The sequence below is a fragment of the Cicer arietinum genome, chromosome 3 (assembly GCF_000331145.2).
Source record: "Cicer arietinum cultivar CDC Frontier isolate Library 1 chromosome 3, Cicar.CDCFrontier_v2.0, whole genome shotgun sequence".
NCBI classification, from domain to species: Eukaryota; Viridiplantae; Streptophyta; class Magnoliopsida; order Fabales; family Fabaceae; genus Cicer; species Cicer arietinum.
In genome coordinates, this window is record NC_021162.2 from 57,593,102 (window position 1) to 57,613,863 (window position 20,762).

General features: G+C 29.8%; 1 protein-coding gene across 1 annotated transcript; it reads right to left on the reverse strand.

Annotated features, from left to right (window-relative positions):
- Positions 1-11,294: 11,294 nt before the first annotated feature.
- On the reverse strand, positions 11,295-18,054 carry LOC101512618 (calcium-dependent protein kinase 13). The gene is made up of 7 exons (XM_004514157.4): positions 17,267-18,054; positions 13,738-13,881; positions 13,208-13,360; positions 12,684-12,799; positions 12,436-12,603; positions 11,932-12,162; positions 11,295-11,853 (listed from the first exon to the last, which is right to left on the reverse strand). Exons 1-7 carry the CDS (start codon positions 17,904-17,906, stop codon positions 11,704-11,706), a joined length of 1,602 nt encoding a protein of 533 aa, XP_004514214.1. The 5' UTR covers positions 17,907-18,054; the 3' UTR covers positions 11,295-11,703.
- Positions 18,055-20,762: the final 2,708 nt, after the last annotated feature.

A 20,762-nucleotide genomic window follows, 5' to 3' on the forward strand; every position in this document is an offset into this window, starting at 1 on the left:
TCACATGTTTCTTGCATGTTGTATTATCTCAGTTTTTGACTTGGTCTATTTAGGAAATAAAATTCAATAATGGTTAGTGATAGTGTAAAGCATATTTATCACTTTCTCTCCTATTACCATAGTGGGATGCTGACTAAAAGCTTACCCCATGTGATGATACGAGAACATGTGGGGTTTGACCAATTGAATCTTTTGGTGTGGAAATTTTATATGAAAGGATTTTACCACATATTTCACCATTAAAATTTATTGAGTCTCACAATTTTAAAAATATTTAATGGTGGAATTTCATAAATAGTTATTATTATATAAAATCTTTGCATGAAAGGATCTAATTGAGTTTTCACGGTTCATCAATTCATAAGTCATCTATTAAATATGATTATAATAGTGTATGTTTAGTTTTACAATTGAAAGACCCAATTGATTTTGAAGATGTATAATTAATTATCATATATTTGAGTGTCATTGAATAAAATTAATTTTCTCATTAGAATTGATTTTAATTTGAAATTGTGATTTGTAATAAGTCAAGTGATCAATCAATGCAATAAGTCAAGTGATTAATCAATGCAATAAGTCAAGTGATCAATCAATACAATCACTTGTAAAATATGTCTTGAAATGATAATTAGTTTATAAGATAAGTGGTCCTCCATTCATTACGGTTGAGATTTTTGGCTTATTTATTAATTGAGCCGTACTATTGTAATATACATTTTTTTTTATAAACCGTACTCTTGTAATTTATTTTTATTATACTCTTATAATATTCTATTTGAGAATAAGAATTGCCAATATCAAGTTTTAATTGGATATACGTTAGTTGAGTTAAACAAATTAGATATACATTAGTACCTAGTGTTATTTTTTAATATTATTTTTTTTAAAATACTAATAGAAAAATTCAAATACACTAAATGTAAAGAAAGAGAAATATCCAAAGTTCGAATTCGCGTTTCAATATATTGTTAAATTATTACTTGCACTTAAAGTAATTTGTAAAATTCACACAATAGAATGATGAAAAGACTTTATTCATTTCATTGATTGTAAACATTTTTATACATGAATCAATCTAACTAACTAGCACATATACTAATTGAATTTTAACCAACTAACTAACCGATTGATTCATTATATTTGTTACATTATTTGAATTACAAGTCACCTAATACTTCTCCTTAATTCAAGTATTTAAGTTATACTACACCAAACATGTGCCTTAGCTCCTCAAATATGTTTGTTCTTAATGCTTTAGTCATGATATCAGTTGTTTGCACTTAAGTTTGGCAATATATGAGCTTGAGCTTATTTCTTCCAACTTGATATTTCAAGAAATGAAACCTTGTGTCTATTTGTTTGCTCCTTCCATTAGACACATTTTTTTTTCTTCTAGATTAATGGTTGAGATGTTGTCAGTCATCAATAGAAATGGTCTACATATCTTAATCTTCAACTCATTAATTAAGGATTCGAGCCATAGGGCTTAGCATGCTACATAACTGCCAGCAATGTATTTTGCCTCACATGAGGACATATTTATTTTATTGCATCACCAACAATTCATTTGTTTAATTGAATTTCATACTAAATTCATCAACAAATGATATGAAATACTTATTACCTCCTAAAGATGGAACTTCAAATGGTCCACATATGTCACTGTGAACCACTTGAAGACACCCATTTGCTTTTGCTAGAAATTGTGATTTGAACGAAATTCTTGATTATTTTTCTGTCATACACATATCACACACCTTCTTAAGAATATCAATCACAGAAATTTCATTCACCGTCTTCTTTGTACCAAGTTTTTGCAAGCTTCTAAAGTTCAGATGACCATATCTTGAATGCCACAACCAACTTTCATCCGCTAAATTGATTGCCTTCAAGCATTGAATGTTTGTAGCTTGCATATTGATGATAAATGTTCTATTCTTGTCAAAGTTAGCTATGTCAAGATATTGATGAAGAATGAATGTGGCCTTGTAATATTTTTTCTGGTTATCTTTATAAGTTGTTTTTTGCACCTCTGTTGGATTTGCTCCCAGTTCATCATAACCTTTCTCTATAACCTCTAAGACTTCTTGAAATCCAAATAAGGCTCGAATATAGATTCGCCATCGATCCCAATCTTTTCCATCAAAGTGTGGCATATGTGCTAGAAAATTGGCACTGTTTTCATTGGAATTTATCCTCACTTCCCTCATATGTTTTTTTGGATTGAATCGAACCGATAACTGTCGATACCATTGGAATTTAAGAATGCTTTAATGATGTCCCAAACTTTAAACTCTAACTTTCATCGTGGATTATGAATGTTATGATATCATAAAACTATAATATGTAGTAGTGATGTGTAAATTTAATTAAATTTTATTTTCTATTCAATAAACAAATTTACAGGTGCATTTCAAAAAAAGAGGAACATTTGAACAAACATAAATCAATATTTATTAAAATAATTGAATGTAAATTGCTATATATTACAACTTTAACACACCAAAAAATAAGAGTACACATCTCATACAAATTAAATATTTACATTTCATAGAAAAAATTTAAGACTAAAGCAACATCCATAATCAATATCCATAATGTAATTTAAATAAGTTTATTCTTGTGGGTGAATATGTAAGATTGAAAAAAATTAGACATTAAACAAAAGTATATCATCACCGAGAATGAAAAATCTAAGAAATTCATTTGGAAAAAATAAAGTAGAATACCAATAAAGATATTCTATGGAGGTCGAATATGATTAAAAAAAAATATAGATGAGTATTTGAAATACATATGTAGTTCTTTTAAAGAAGTTGAAGAAATTAGTCTAAAGTTGAGAATTCGCACTTGAAAACGACTGCACAATATAATTGAGAGGAGGAGATATAATTAAGTGTCAAGAGAGGAGGAGATATAATTTAAGTGCACTTGACACAATATCTTTAATTAAAAAAAATTTGTGAAAAAAAATAGAAAATCATATTAGAAAAATAGAAACATTATGCAATAATATTAAAATTCATGAAGTAGTATTAGATACTAAATACTCAAATAAAAGAAAATATGATTGAGAAGACAAACTTATTTGAAAAGAAAACAAATCATTGAAAAATAAGAGAACAATTTAGGAATAATATTTTGATAATTTGGCTGATTTCAAATTTTGCAACTTAGTTATTGCATTCATAATACTTCTTCAATGTCTTAACTTTTACCATTGTGTGCTACACTTTCGGGAACAATCTTTTTTTAATCTATGAAGTCAATATAATTACTATAAAAAGATGAGCATGAGGCAGAGGTTTAATATCGAGAAAGAAAAAACAAAATTAAACTCTTCAGCCTCGACGGCTAGACCCTTCATGCTAAAAAGTGCCACTTGCTTTCATACTTTGATTTACAGCTAGGGCAATGCTCTTGAAATAATCACGTTGTGAATATTGTGATAAAGAAGATGAAATACATACTATGAAGATTGCATTTTTTAAAAATCATCCATATCTACCACGAACACCACCGCATAAAATAAAAAAATATCACGTTTAAACGACAAATAAAATAATATTGTACACCAACAAAGAACACATATAAAAAATATTAAGTTTATATAAAAATTATTTATTTAAATAAAAATACGAAGAAAATAAAATAATACAATTGAATGATTTTGAGTAACAAAAATTTAAATCACTCTTTTTTAGTTGTTTAAGGAACAAATGCACAAAGTTGAACCTTGTGCTGCTTAGCGGAACAAAAGTAAAACATGAGGCAAAATTTTTCCATTTGTTTCTCTTTTATTTCTTTATAAGGTGTTTCTTCTCTCATTCTTCAATATTTTTAAATACACTAAAATATATGTCTAGATTGATCAATCTGAACGTGTAAATTACACTTTTGAATTAGTCAATTTAGACAAAATTTAAGGGCTTTTGAAAAGATTTCGGAGTGAAAAAAGAAATTTTTATTTTTATCTCATTTATTTTGAGTCTATGTTTTTTCTACGAAATAAAGATAAAATATGACTAATAAGTCGAAGTCTAAACCTAATGGCTAAAAAGACACCTAAATTTTAACTTAGAGCTGTTTTTGTATTTAACTTTTTAGTTCTCATAAAAAAATGACTTTAGTAATTCAGACTTTAGCCTAGAGATAAATAAAGTCCGATAAAAAATTATTTCAGTCAAAATTCTTATTCTCTCAAATAGTTTATTTTTAATTTAAACTCATTAACAATTTGAACTCAATTCCTAAATTATCTAAAACGAAAGTTCAAAATAAAAGAAGTGTGTCAGGTGTACTTTTGTAATTAATAATATTTTGACAAATATACTCTCCTATCTACATTAAATCATTCAATAAAATTTAACCGCAAATATGATTATTACACAAGCAAGAAACACACACAAAAAACTCGTTAATTGATGGATATTATTTATTGAAAACTGTTGTATAAAATATATACACATTAGAGTTGAGTAAAATGTATTACATTTCAAAAAAAAGAAAATCTAAATTTAAAAAAACTCAAATTTGAGCTTTATTAAATAAATAAAATACGATTTAAAATCAAAATTTGATTTTCTAATATAAATGTGACATTATTGTATTTGTTATTTTAGTGCGGCGTTAGTTGGTTTATCATTTTGTTCTGTTGTTTGCTTAAATTAGATTGACAAATTCAACTAATAATATTGGAGTTCTCAATATTATAGATTTAGAGACATATTTTAAATATTTTAATTTTATCATATTTATAAATATTTTATTATTTTATTATATTGTAAATTTGTTAGTATATTCACTCTTTTTCAATTTTATTGATATTAAATTTATATTATTTTTGATTGATATATGTTATTAATTTGAATAATAAATACGGCACTTTAATCAACAAATGCCTTTTTCTTTATCTACTCCCTAATCTTCAAAAGTCTTACTCGTTTAATTACTATATCTGGGACAAAGAATGAAAACTAAAACTTAAGTGCCATTTGGTTTACTTTTTCTTTTTGCGCCGGTTTCTTTTTTAGTTTTTGTAAAGCAATCAAACGATGTATTAAAATAGAATTTAATTTATATACATTGTTAGTGTAAATAATTTTTACACTATCAGTCAATTGCAATCGTTAAATCACTAGAAATATTTGATTTTTATTAAAATTACGTCTAAAGTCATCTCCATGATTAATTGTAATGTGTTAACAATGTAAAAAAATTTACACCGACAATAGATAACAATTAAAGTCATTAAAATATAGTTCTGAACACAAGATGTGCCCATAATAAAAATGTATACAAAATATAAAACAAACACATTCGGATACCAAAGACAAAAATAACCCAAATATTAAAATAGTGAACCAAACATCAAAAACTCTTTAATTAAAAGACACGAAAAAACTAGAACAAATATCAAATTAGATTTGACCACCATTGATTGAAATAATATCCACAAAAAATTCCATTATATTTAAACTAACACCAACAAATAAGTTTAACTCGTTATGCGGCCAACCATAGAGAAATTGTGATATCTCCAACCATATAACCTTCTTCGAATCTTCTCAATCACATGATTTCAAAAGGATAGCTGTCTCGGATTGTCACCAATAGGTAACACAAGGTATCTGAACAAAACCTTCCCAACATTGCAATTTAATAACTTGACTGCTTCCACTAGCCATGACTCATTAACATTTGCACCAACCAAAATACTTTTATGAAAGTTAACATTCAGACCTGAAACCAACTCGAAAAATAGTAGGTTAGCTTTAATTTCTCTTCAGACCATGACAAGAATATCACCCGCGAACTAAAAATGATAGATTCTTAAAATGTAAGTCATCACCCACATTGTAACCAAAGTACAACCCAACTTCTACTGAAGATCTTAACAAGGAACTTAATCCTTTAACAGCCAACATAAACAAAAAAATGAGAAAGTGGATTTCCCTTCCTAAGACCCTGTTGTAGAGAAAACTCCTTCGTTGAGTACCCATTAACCAAAACTAATGTTGATGTTGGGCTCAAACATTCCAAAATCCAACACCTCCATTTTACAGGAAAATTCTTAGAAGTCAACACCATATCTAAGTAGTCCCACTCAACAGAATTATAAGTCTTCTCAAAATTAACTTTGAACAAGATTAACTCAAGCTTCTTTTTTCGTGCTTCGTCTACAACTTCATTAGCCACCAAAATGTCATCTAACATTTGTTTGCCCTTGACAAAAGCAGATTGGTTTTCCGAGATGACATTTCCAATTACACCTTTCAATTTATTAATCAGAACCTTAACAAGGTATCTGAACAAAATCTTCCCAACTTTGCAATTTAATAACCTGATTGCTTTCACTAACCACGACTCATTAACATTTGCACCAACCAAAATACTTTTATGAAAGTTAACATTCAGACCTGAAACCAACTCGAAAAAGAGTAGGTTAGCTTTAATTTCTCTTCAGACCATGATACGAATATCACTCGCGAACTAAAAATGATAGATTCTTAAAATCTAAGTCATCACCCACATTGTAACCAAAGTACAACCCAACTTCTACTGAAGATCTTAATAAGGAACTTAATTCTTTAGCAGCCAACATAAACAAAAAATGAGAAAGTGGATTTCCCTTCCTAAGACCCTGTTGTAGAGAAAACTCCACCGTTGAGTACCTATTAACCAAAACTAATGATGACGTCGGGCTCAAACATTCCAAAATCCAACACCTTAATTTTACAGGAAAATTCTTAGAAGTCAACACCATATCTAAGTAGTCCCACTCGAAAAAACTATAAGTCTTCTCAAAATTAACTTTGAACAAGATTAACTCAAGCTTCTTTTTTCATGCTTCGTCTACAACTTCACTAGCCACCAAAATGTCATCTAACATTTGTTTTCTCTTGACAAAAGTAGATTGGTTTTCCGAGATGACATTTCGAATTACACCTTTCAATTTATTTATCAGAACCTTAATTAACTAAAACTTTATACATACACCAAACAAAAAATATAGGGCAAAAAATAACTGAGATGTTGAGAATTTTCCTTCTTTGAAATAAGTACAATTGGACTTTCTCACCAACTTACTATTCGTATGAAACTCTAGCGTAAAATTCATGAAATTACATTTAACATCATCCCAAAATGCTTTCAAAAAACCAAAGTTGATACCCATCAGGGCCATGACTTTTGAAACTATCACAATCTGATACAACTGCCTTAACTTCCTCTTTTTCAATCATTCTAATCAGCTCAGAACCCTCTTCCTCACTAACATGCTAAAATAAAAAATTAGGTTTAAATATATATTTGGTCGCTGCAAATGTACCACTTTTTTTATTTTAATACATGTTAATTTTTTTGTTTGGATTTAGTCCTTGTAAAATCAGAAACAACTGACTTTGGTCCCTAACCCCTAAACCCCTATTTTAATTTATATTCATATTTTCTTTATAAAATAACACTAATTATTAAATGATAAATAAATCTATTAATAATATAAAACATTTTAATTTTTAATATATCATAAAAGATGACATATTGGTGTGCATTTATAGGGCCATGTGTCAAGTGGTTTGTCAGCTCTTTTTTTCTAACGTTGATTTAACAATAGAGACCAAAACCGATTGTCTCTAATTTTATAGGGACTAAATCCAAATAAAAAAACTTACAGAGATTAAAATCAAAAGTGATATATTTATAGAGATTAAAGACATATTTAAACCTAAAAATTATATACTTGATTCCTCTTCACTCGACTTTATTGGAGATGATTTTTGAAATAATGAAAAATAGAACCCCTCACTCATACCATGCCTTCCACCTGAAGCCCTCTAGACATGCTCTATAAGCTCTTTTCGAACATCTTTTCATGTAACTAGAACATAATTTACTTTGATATATCTTAACGGGGGTTTGAAATTATATTTTTCTCTATTGTTAAAGCAATTAGTGAATTTTTCCTTAAATTATAACTCAACTGATAAATATCGATATTGTTAGGTTGTACACTATATTTTGAATTCAAACTCAAAATCTACAGTTGTGTAAATTTCTAACGGTATATTTACAATAACTTCTACGAACCTCGAGAAAAAAAAAACAATTAGTGCATTTTAATATTAAAAGGACAGAACATGCATACGTCTCCGGTAAACATTTTTAATTTTTAAAGAGAATAAGCATAATTAATTTAAATTAAAAACGAAACACAAAAGTACATAAAATATTTAATCACAACAAGAAAATAAACCATATAAAATTTTAACAACTTTTTATATTATATTTAAAAGAATGTTAATAGCATTTAAATAACATATTTTTTTTAGAGTTAGAAAATGTTACGTAATTTAAAAAAATATAAAAAATTACATAGTTACTATTACAAAATATAACTAAAAAGCTTAAAAGCAATTTTATTGAAGGCTGACCTAAAAACCCACAATCTATTTTGAGTTCGACTAAGGTAGTATTTTTTTGGGTCTGCTTTATTGAGGGTTTTATAACTGGATTTGACAAAGCTCATAGCCATTAGGGTCAACTTTAAGGGTCTATTAGGATAATATGATAGAGATATAATATGATATAAAATTGGATAAATATAAGATATAATAATGATAGAATAAATATTATTATATTTTATATTTGATACACACATGATAACCAATATGATAACATTTTATTTTATCACTATTTTTTCCACATCTCACCATGATATGATATAATATATATTATATTTAAATAACAAAATTACTATTGTGAATAATTACACATTAGTTTTTTTTTTTAAATTAACTTATTATATTTTAAATATTATAAATTAACAAAAGTATACTAAAAAATTAAATAAGTAATGAAATAATTTTATATTTAAAACTATCCATTGACACTACTAAATAAATAATTCCAATTTTTTTTAAAAAAATCACGAGTAACCAAATAATTCTATTTTATTTGTTAATATGTAAATAAAGATATGATATATATTATATATAAATGACAAAAATACCCTTGTAAATAAATTATATTTATTTTAAAATTTCAATTAATTTTTATATTTTTATAATTTTGATAACTAATTTTTATTAAATTATATAAAAAAACAAAACTACCCTTGTGATAAAATCATTAATATTTTTTAATTAATTATTAATATTTTATTTTTAAGTTTAATATTAAATTCTATTCATTATTTTTATATTTATGTTTGAGTAGATTTATTTTATAAATTATTTTTATATTTATATTTTATTATATATTTTAAATTATATTTTATAAGACTAATTGAATAAATTACTGTTCTTATATATCATATCACGTTGGTTTCTAATCCAGTTTATATTCAAGATAGAAATTTCAACTAGATAAATAGAATATGATAAAATTTTAGATTAACTTATTATATCTTGTTGTTCATTAAAAACTCGATTAAAACATGATATAATAACTTATTTTTATTTTGTCTCTTATCATGTTCATCAAACGTGGTCTAAATAGATTGGATAATACGTTTTGGCACCTCTAGTTTATTACTAGTTTTCTATCTCTTCTCTCTTTTTATAAACTTTAACATGTGTTTACGAATGATAAACACTTATAAAATGATGAATTATCTTTATCGAATAGTTATCTGATACCGATACTCGTACCGTACTTATAAATATTTTATTTTTTTTCATTGTTTCATTGCGAATAAAATTAATAATTTTTTCATATACTAATAAAATATTATTTGTGTATTTGAATTTATGAGTCTCTTTGACGTAGATTTTTTTTAAAATAATTTTTATATTATTATATCTTTTTTTAAATGAGTTTACTACAAAATTACATAGCCATAAACATAATCAAAGAGCAAAACAACCACAAAAAAAAAACTAAAACTAACACCGGAGCCCTTTGATTTAAGCAAACTCCACGACATGATTTTGACAAAATCCATTAGAAGATTCATGTTGCACGCCAACCACGCAATATTTAAATACACACACACTGTTCTGCCACCTGAACTCAACTCACAGAATTGGTAAGCATGATTCAAAGAATCATTTAGAAGTGCACTACTAATGTCCAACCAACACAATATTGCACGACACACTTGTTCAAAGAATGGACAATCAAAAAATAAATGTTGAATGGACTCATGCTTATTAGAGATGCATAATTTGAAATCAAATTGTAGCAATTCACACGTTTAACAAGATTATCCTTTGTAGGCAATCTATTATTCAATAATCTCTACGAAAACAAAAAAACTTTTAGCGAAACTAGTTTATTCCATACAACTACATAATAAGAAGAGATATTGCGATCTATGTTGTTCATCAATACATTATATGTTTCCTTGATAGAATAATCTTCATCGTGGAGACTATTCGTTATCCAAACAAAGAAATGTACTCTCCCACCAACTTCTCTTCCCACTAAAAAAAGCTCATTTATGGAAGACAGAAGGCAACATTAATGTTGTCGGGGTCCCAAAAGATTAGCATAAAACTGTAAAAGGAAAACAAAGCTCAAGTATGGAACATTGATTTGATGGGAGTTTCTTTTTCCATCTACTACACAGCCGATAGAAACAAATTTTTTTAAACATAATTTTTTGCCCTCCATATGTGTACTTCGAGACGGGGCTGTGATTTTTCAAGTACATATGAGATAAAAGTATCTATTGTGAAACACTTATGGGGTCAGTAAAATACAATGCTGTCATGGACCTCATACTGAAAATCTAATGGGGTCAGGAAAGCACAATGCTGTCATGGACCTCTTAATGGGGTCAAGAAAGCACAATGCTGTCATGGACCTCATACTGAAAAATCTAATGGTTTACAAATGAACACTTTATATCAGCCATACCCAACTCTTATGAAGGGTAGCCTAAACCTCTAATACTGAAAAAGTTTTTTTTTTTTGGCAGATGAAATGATTAATACTATAAAAAACTTCCACACAGCTGTGATATACCGAATTTAAACTTAAAACATGATATTCAATTTAACAATATTTAACATATTTGCCACTTGAGCTAGGAGACGGCGCTGAAAAAGCTTTAATGACTTAGTTTTACATGTGTAAAACATACTGCCTATTATTATTATTATTAGTATTTTTTGTTTCTTTAGGAATAGTCCTCTTATGCACCTAGATAGCGGATGTCTTACAAGATCACAAGACTGGCTTTATCATCATGTGGTAAATTTTAAATGTTACAGGCTCATGCTACAACACAATACTAAATGTTGTGAGCATCAGTACTTTCCTACAGTAAGCAGCAATCAGATAGAAGATATCTTGGAATACACAGCCATTTTCTGGCCAAAATATTAGTAGAGTAGGGTAGAATAAAATGATCAAATCATTGTTCAGAATACAAACTACAAGATATTCACACCTCGATAAACATTTTGACTGCACTAAAGAGTTTTGATTCAAACCAGAAGAGAAGGCAGGATGTTAAAATGATTGGAATCATACATGTCACACCATTGGCTCGAAGGCACCATGTCTCACACAAGTAACAAAGGTCGTGTAATATTTTGGCGTTCCCCTTCCTTCGTGACTCGGATAACACCACGTGAAAAGGACCCCATCTAAGAAGGAACCAAATAATCATCACAAAGAAGCCAAGTCCAGGATATAGGAGGACAATTACACTATGTGGAAAGACAGATTGAATATAAGCAAATACTTGGACAACTACTCATTTCCTAAGTTTAAAGAACCATCTTTCATTAACTTTAAGCTCAAGCTATTGAATCTCCCACGTGAATAATGCCGAGAAGCTTTTCTCCAATCTGTTCCAGTTTTCATCATAGCCACAAATTCATCATAGCTGATTCGTCCATCCTGTAATTTTTCAAGAGTTTAAGATGGTACGATTCCCTAATCATGACTACATGTAAAGAAAAACTATCAAGTATTCACCTTGTCTGTATCTACTTCTTGGAAAATATCATTTGCTACATCTGTACAGTCATCCGTTCCATCTTCCATCAAGGCATTCCGTAGCTCATCTGGCTCAATATATCCATTCCCATCCTTGTCAAAATAGGAGAAGGCCTTGTGAAGATGCTCGTCATTAGCCATCCTTTTTAAATGAAGGGAAACGGCAACAAATTCTCCGTAGTCTAGCGTTCCCTTGCCATTATTATCTACCTGATGTCAACAAATAATGACCAAAAGACAAAACAAGAAGTCAAGAACAATTTCAAGCTGGAACATTATACTTTTAGTACCATTAATTCAGTCAATTCACACATGATTTGAAAATTAATATGAAAATAGAGCATAGGAAAGGAAAAATAAACAGTTTGAAAGAGAACCAAAAAGGCCCTCATATTAGAATGATCCAACTGAACAAGCCCAATTACAAGTGGCAAGCTTAGACACAATAAGCTAGAGTAACAAGGGAAAATTGACAATACTCACAGCTTCAATAAACATCTGAACTTCAGACTCAGCAAGTTGAGACCCAGAGTTTCGGAATCCAACTTTCAGTTCTTCAATGGAAACAATACCATCATTATCAGTATCCATCTTCTTGAACATCTCTTTGATGTCTTCAACTTCTTCATTCGATAAGAAATCAGCAATGACCTGTTTTCAACTTTACAATCTTAGTTCAAATATACAGTAAATGCATATACTAAAGATATCACCAGATGCAGTGAACCAACCCTAAGGGCTTTTCTTTTGAATCGATTCATCATTGAGAATTGCTTAAGCCTTGACTTGACAACATCTCCAAGAGGAACATTTGGAGCCTTCTTAGCATTTTGGAGCCAGGGATGCTCTGCAAGACAAGAAAAGGAAAACATCATGAAGCTCATACATTTATTTTGATAAGTTCTTAAGATAATCACCATAAATGATTTCTAACTATTATTTTATACTACATAAACCTATCACCTTCAACCAATCACTTTGTTTCCCTATCTATGTTTATGACTTATTGTTAAAGAAAACGTTACAAAGGAAAAAAGGACTTCCGGGATTTAAAATATAAATAAATATTCATAAATCAAGTCTGATTATGAAAATAGCTTAACTATTAAAACCCACAAAGGAGATAATTTTCAGAGTTCTTCACATGCTTTCTCTTTAAAAGATATAAAATAAACATCATTTCATTTCAGTGCTGAAACTTACAGCATGAAACTGAGTTTTTGAATATTACGACAATGGAAAGTCATGAACATACCAAGCACTTGTTTGGCCGTTAATCGAAGCTTAGGGTCTGGTTCTAACATTTGCTTAACAAGACTTTTAGCACTTTCAGAAATACTGGGCCAAGGTTCCCGTTTGAAATCTATAAGCCCTCGAAGAATAGCCTGTGCAACTCCTTGCTCGGATTCTGCATTAGAATTGACATGAAGCTAATACAATAAGGTTTTGTATGAACTGAAGAAATAATAATAATAATAATAATAATAATAATAATAAAAAAAAAAAAACAATAATAATAAGAATAAGAATAAGAATAATAATAATAATAATAATAATAATAATAATAATAATAATAATAATAAAAAATCCAATTCAAAAGCACAAAACAAGTGATAGACATGAACTAAAAGGAAATACAACTTTTGAGATAAACAATGTGGCAAACAAGCATTAGTATGCGTCAGCCTCACTCAAACTAAAACATAAAGAAAAAATACAGATTACATGGGCACACATGAATACTCACAGCATTATAAGAATATATAGATTTATGAATGTAATTACCAGCCCAAAATGGGGGAACACCACACAATAAGATATAGAGTATCACTCCTGCACTCCATATATCTATTTCAGGTCCATAGCTCCTCTTGAGCACCTCGGGAGCCATATAATATGGACTTCCAACAATTTCTGAGAATTTCTCACCTGGAAATTTGAATCATACGCACATGACAATTATGGAAAATAAGTCAGATAATGTAAGTAATGAAAAGAGATTTAAACATAATGATGAAACATGAGTAGAGAAAGTAATAAAATGTTCTATAAGATGGCAAATCATCAACGTAGGGTATATGCTCAACCCAATTTAATGTGTGTAGCGCTGAAGTAAACAGAAATGCTGTGTTTTGCAAGAAAATAAGCCTACATTAGAGGTTGTTTGGTTTGGTTTGTTTTCTGTTTTATATTACAATTGATATGTTCTCAATATAATTGTTTGGAAGTATAGTCTATTTTAGTGCCATATATATTATGATTTATAGATTTCATTTAACATAATAGGCTTCCTTGTTTTATTATTTCCTTTTCAATATACTTTGAATCCTTTCCAACATTAAAATAGTAAATCTTGTGCGTGTAGTGTGTAGTCGATTAACTCAAACAAAAATATTTTCTCATCTCAATAATTAATATCAAAATACCTACATTGGTTTCACTTTGTTTTTATTTTCCAAATTTCGTGGAGGATATAGTGAAAACAATTCGGCTATTGAGTTGAATATTATTCTTCTAAATTTAAAAATTGTTTGCAATATCGAATTCTGAAAAAATTAACAAATTTAAAATGCTGAAAAAATTGTTTAATGGTAATTTAAAACATATTTTTTTAAATATAAATAAAGCATATACAAACTAGCAATAAAAATCAATTTCTTCTCTTACCAATTACAATTATTGAACAAATATCAGTTGAGAAGTGTAGCAAATATAAAAAATTTAGAAGCTCTTTCAAAAAATTATTTTAGAAATCAGAATTTTTGTGAGTGAAGCCAAAAGTTAACCACATTTTAGGAAAAAGTGAAAAAGTAGACAGTCCTTTCTCCATCTTCGTTGATGGATTTAGCAGAGCAAGAAAAGGGAAGCAGTTACATTCCTGCACCGATCACAATCAGAAGAAAAGGGAACTGAGGAAGAATAGACTGGGCTAGGACATCTGTACTTATTAGAAGAGAAGTTTTTGTCACAGAACAAAAAAAGGAAAATTGGAAGAAAGGATTTGCTTTCATTATAAAACTTCCCATTTGTGAAATCATTATTTAGTTATACAATTGCCACTGTCTATTTTTACTGTTGAGATCAGAAAACTATTTTTTTCCCAATATTAGTACTTCAGTTCTGAGAATATTTTTAGAACTTGTAATTAAAAAACACCAAATAAATGTTTTTGCTTTTTATTGTAAAAAATGGAAGTGTGTTTTTAAGACCTTTAACCAAACAAGCTTAATATTTTGTTGTTCTCAATATTTCCTTTACAAAAATTTGTAATAGGACATCAGAATGAAAACGAGTCAGTACTTGTGGTTAAAATGAAAACAAGAAAAAAAACCACAACATGTAATTTCTTTTCAATTAATAAAGCAGCATTCTGAAGCTCCTAATCATTTTTTTCCTTAAGCATCTTAGATTTTGGGACTAAATCAGTCCTACAAAATCTGCCTCATAAAGTGTAAGGTGAGGATTGCCTAATTTTCATAAGCTCCATATTTGCCATATGTTCAAGCAATGTGCAACTTAGCCATTTCTCAATACATCCCCAACGCCCAAGATTATTGTGCCTAGTGCACTGCATGGACAATACAAATAGTTCAATAGTAGAGATATGATAGACCCTTATACCATCTTAGATTTGAGACCCTTATAAGGAGAGGATTGCCGAAATTTTATAAGACTTATTTAGGCTATAACTTTAGGCAATGTGGAACTTGGGCTTCTCTCCAATAAAGATACAAACAGGTAATGCATAATATGAAACAAAGATGCCATACTAGAAACAAGACTTACTATAGTACCACTAACTATAAACACAGGATGTAGTGTTACAATAACCTAAGAGATCTATTTACAGTACAAGTTAAATCAAGAACAATTCCTACCAATGTTGTCAAATAGCGGCTATAGTGTTATAGCGTAGAGGGATTGAAAGAAATCGCTTGTTCCACGATATGCTATTTAGTAGAAAGTGTTAACAAATAGTAGCGCTATAACACTATAGCGTAGTGGAATTGGAACAAACAGCTATTTTCAGCGATCCACATTTGACAACTTTGATTCCTACTAGCACAAGCACAATCCCATTGCAAATAACTCTAATGTATTCTAACACTTCTCTCCACCCAATACCTTAACCTCCAAAAATGTACAATGTTCTCAAAATCCTTTGACAATCTAGGCTACATAAAATTACTCCAAAGCAAGACAACCAAACATGCTTAATGGAGCCAGAAGAACAGCAATTCAACAACCAATTGGAGCTAACTGAAGCAAAACATAAGCAAAATAACAATCACACACAACACCGTCGCCATAAAGTCACCGACCAAACTTTGCCAGAAACTGTCAAAGAGCGGTCCTCCAGTCTTGGCATATAAAAGGAACCGCAGCCACCCAAATGCTATCAACAATGACAAGTTTTCTACTTAAACACCAGTTTACACAACTGAACTCCATTAAACTCAAATACTACTAATAATAGTGTTGAGTTCGCCGCTGGGGAATTCACAAAAAGGGAACGAAGAATGATCGTAGAATGTCAAGTGTTAGTCCTGCTAGTACTAGCCCACCAACAACTATAATTTATTCTAACAATAACGGTAAAAACAGAACCATAGTACAGCTACAATAAACATAAATGTTACTGTCAGTCTGTCACTTATCACGGATCTAAATCAATTATGGCAACTCCTAGTTCAGCAACAAAAAAGACCACTTCATACTTCATTTCACAAAAGGGTTTGGAAGGAAGGGATAGTAAAAAGAATGATATATTTGGACTAGCAAAGACATAAGCTTTATCTAACACAAAAACAAAGCAATGCAGAGATTTGCTGATTTTTCACTATCAGATTAGAGCCAGATCCAAGACAGGCTTCACATTTCCCATGTATTCGTATCGAAATAAAAAAAAAAATGTTCAGAATCTGGGATTTGAAGACAGCGAAGAAATTTAAGCTTATAAAAATAAAATACCAACAAATTATCTAACCTTCCCCTTTACTTGGCAGATGCATAATGTGACCACATAAAAACTTAACCCTATCCAGTATGCTAGAGTAGACTACACAGGCATCATAAACACTAGACCCACCAACCAATTGCAGCGCAATTGCAGCGCTCATTATCAATCAAGCACAAATTTCAACAATAGACCCTAAAACTACCTACAATCAAACATTTCTAATTGAGGCTACTTCAAATTTCAAACCGAACTCACACACTAAACTTCAATCCCAAATAACCAACAAACCAACGCCGCATCAAACGTTAACATTCAAAAAAATCTCTCCCCTAAACCTCAGATTCAAGTCCATACCTGGCTTAAAAAATATGGAGAGCCCAAAATCAATAGCTTTAAGAGGCGAATTCTCTTTCTTGTTAGCAAACAAGAAATTCTCCGGCTTAAGGTCGCGATGAATCACTCCATGCTTATGACAAAGCTGCACTACCTCCACAATAGTCCTCGCAACCGCCGCAGCGGCACGCTCCGTGTAATGACCACGCGCAACGATCCGATCAAAGAGCTCACCACCCTCACAAAGCTCCATAACAAGATGAACAGCATTATCATCTTCACAAGCCTCACGAAGTGTCACAATACTCGAACTCTTCGGCAAGTGGCGCATAATAGCAACCTCACGGCGAACATCGTCAACATCAACGGCGGTCCTAAGCTTCCTCTTTGAAATACTCTTACAAGCTAGAAGCTCCCTCGTGTCACGGTCGATGCAAAGGTACGTCACACCGAATTCACCACGGCCAAGTTCACGGTCGACGAGATACTTCTCCTCCATGTTATCCTTCGCCGCGCCGCCGAGAACGGTGACCGGCGGCGGCTGTTTTTTGTTAACGCCGTGATTTTCACCTCCGGTGCGTTTGGCGTGATCGTGACCGGAGAAACTTGATTTGACATCTTCGCGAGCTACGGCGGCCGGAGATCTACAGCAGTTACCCATGGAAGAAGGGAACTGTGGTGGATCGCGAAGGGGGAGAGGTTGGGATGTTTTTTAAGAAGAGGAGCTAGGGTTTCACATGACAATGTAGAAACCCTAACCCTAGAATGTGAATTTTAAAAAAAAGAGTGTGTGAAGTTGAAATTGAAAGTGATAATGGAAGACGAAGAAAGGAGTGAGTGAATGTGATAGAAAATAGAAATCAAGTAGAAAGAGTGAGAAGACAGTGTAAATCACACTGTGTGTGAGGGTGTACGGTAACGCCTGGGGATGCGGTCTCAACCAGTAAGGCAGTGTTTTTTGCCTTTTTGGTCTATATATTGTTAATTTTTTAATGGATAATATATTTATTTTTTATCTAAAAAAATATTCAGAATATTACTTGTTATCAAAGTTTATTATTGATAAATGTAAATGAGTTTCTTTTCTTTAAATAACTTTTCTTTCTTTTAATAAAATTCGTGTATCAACTACTTTTATTAGACTTTTATTTGGTACAATCCTTTATTGGTTTTTGGTCATAAAAACAAAAATTACCTTTATTCGTCTAAAACAATAAATAACTTTTTTTTGTCTTAAATAAAGAACATGTTTTACCTAAATAGTTTTGTTCCTTTAGTTTCTTTTTATATCTTTAATGAGTTTACTAGTTTAATTCAAATCGATCAAAGTTTAATGTAATCTCAAATACTAATAACTTTTTATACAAAAGAGTAATTAAAAAGATTAGATTTTGCTTCAATCAATTAATATATATGGGTGTGAATATGTGCTATCAACCTTAAAAAAAATACTTTTAATACTAAGACATTTATAATGTTAGATAGACACATTAGAAGAAAATATATTCACCTTTTTTAGAATACCATACGCTAAGTTATAAGAAAATGTATTATTAGACTTATCAGATCAAATCAAAATATCAGATACATAATGATCACAAGGGACAAACATAGCTCGAATACAATTGATAACTTCCATAAGAATATATTATTGCACTTCACTCAACTCCCAACCGTTATTGATATCACACTACTAAATAATTAACAATTTTACTAATCTCGTTCAATGAGATATCTGTTCAAACATGGTCAATGAAAACTCCATGAAAAGGTACGTAATGATCCATCCAAAAGTTGGCTTGAATAGTATTACCAACCCACTAAGAATAATTATGATCGAAGGTATCCCAAACCGATGTGATATATTTCTAAAAATTAGAACTAGGTTTGAAAATTGAGATATTATGGAACTTGGATACATCTCCGATATACTTATTGCGCACAATTTTCATACAAATTCGCAAGATGAGAACAAAAGTCCGAAGTAGCACTGAACATACAAGTAGAGTCAATATCACGAGCAAATCAAAGACCAAGACCAGGAAAAATATGAGAGTTCCATTTTCGATCATTGACCATTTATCTCAATCCATGAAAAATTCACTGACAAATTCATACCACCTTATTAATATTCATTTTTTTGTCTAATATATCCCTGATAACAAGTCAAAAATTAATTTTTTTTTGAAGCGTAAAGATTCATTTAAAGAATTATCGTCTCTCAGTGTTTTCCATTCATATAGTAGTTGTTTAGTATTGGTTATTCATATTAATTTTCAATAACATCTTTGGCAACATTTATATTTTTCTTTAGTTGATGCACACCCAAATTAATTTAGATATTACCACAGTTAAATTAGTTTTGCCAGATAGTTGCCTTGTTATATATGTAAGAATTAAAGAATTGAAAATTTTCAACCCAACAATGTTTGTCTATCTTTGTTTAGTACCCTTTGATTCAAGTTCGGTAAATCATGACATGCCTTTATGGTCCATAGTGAAATTTCGTTTATTTGAACTTAGAGTCGTTACTGTTTATGTTTCTCCCGTTTTATTTGTTGTCACTTCTTGAAAAATAGTGAAAGAATCTGATTCGTTATTATTTTTTTTTCTTCTTCATTGTTACTTGAACCTATCTGGCAAAAGATACGTACTATATTGTTTACTATTAAATTGTTGGTGGACATGGTGAATTTTTGTTATGAGACAAAATTAATAATTGAGACTACGTACTAGTTATCAAGTGAAAAAAAAGGTATGTTCGATAATTCATCTAATTAAAAAAATGATTTCACATTAAAAAATATTTGGTGTATAAATATTAAAAAAGAATGATATGATCGATATAATTTGTTAATTATGCGATAGGAAAAGAACATAAATAAAATAAGATGTTAAATAGATATATTGAAATTTGAAGTGTTATATAATTGTTCACATTATGGGTAGACGTATTTATTGACTACATTGAGAATTTTGAGTATACAAACGACATTCTAGTATTTTAATATTGGAGCGTGCTTTTGGTTAAAGGGACATTTGCACAAGTCCTTAAAACAGAGGTGGTTCGGTGTCCTAAAAGTACTGGTAGCATCACCTAAAAATTATAAACGTAAATCTCAATTTAAAACTGTAATTAAATGGAATTTCAAACCATTACAATAGGATATTTGATAAATTTTAATTTAGTGTATTTTTTAAGAATTTTTCGAGTATATTTAGAGCAATTGTGTGCTATTATGTATAAATTTAATTTTAGAGCCACTTCAAACTCAAAATAATATACAATATATAATTTATAAATATATTATATATTGTATAAAAAAGAGGAATCGGATATTGGAAAAGAGAAAGAAAAATAAAATGAGAGGTTGTTATTTGTTGTATAAGATTAGAAATCCATTATTTATCCTATAAAAGGTAACAGGGTTACGGCACAATGAAGAAAAAAAAAAGATAGATATTAATGTCAAGAGTCACATATGAGAGAAGTAACTCCACACTTTGAGGATCGGAA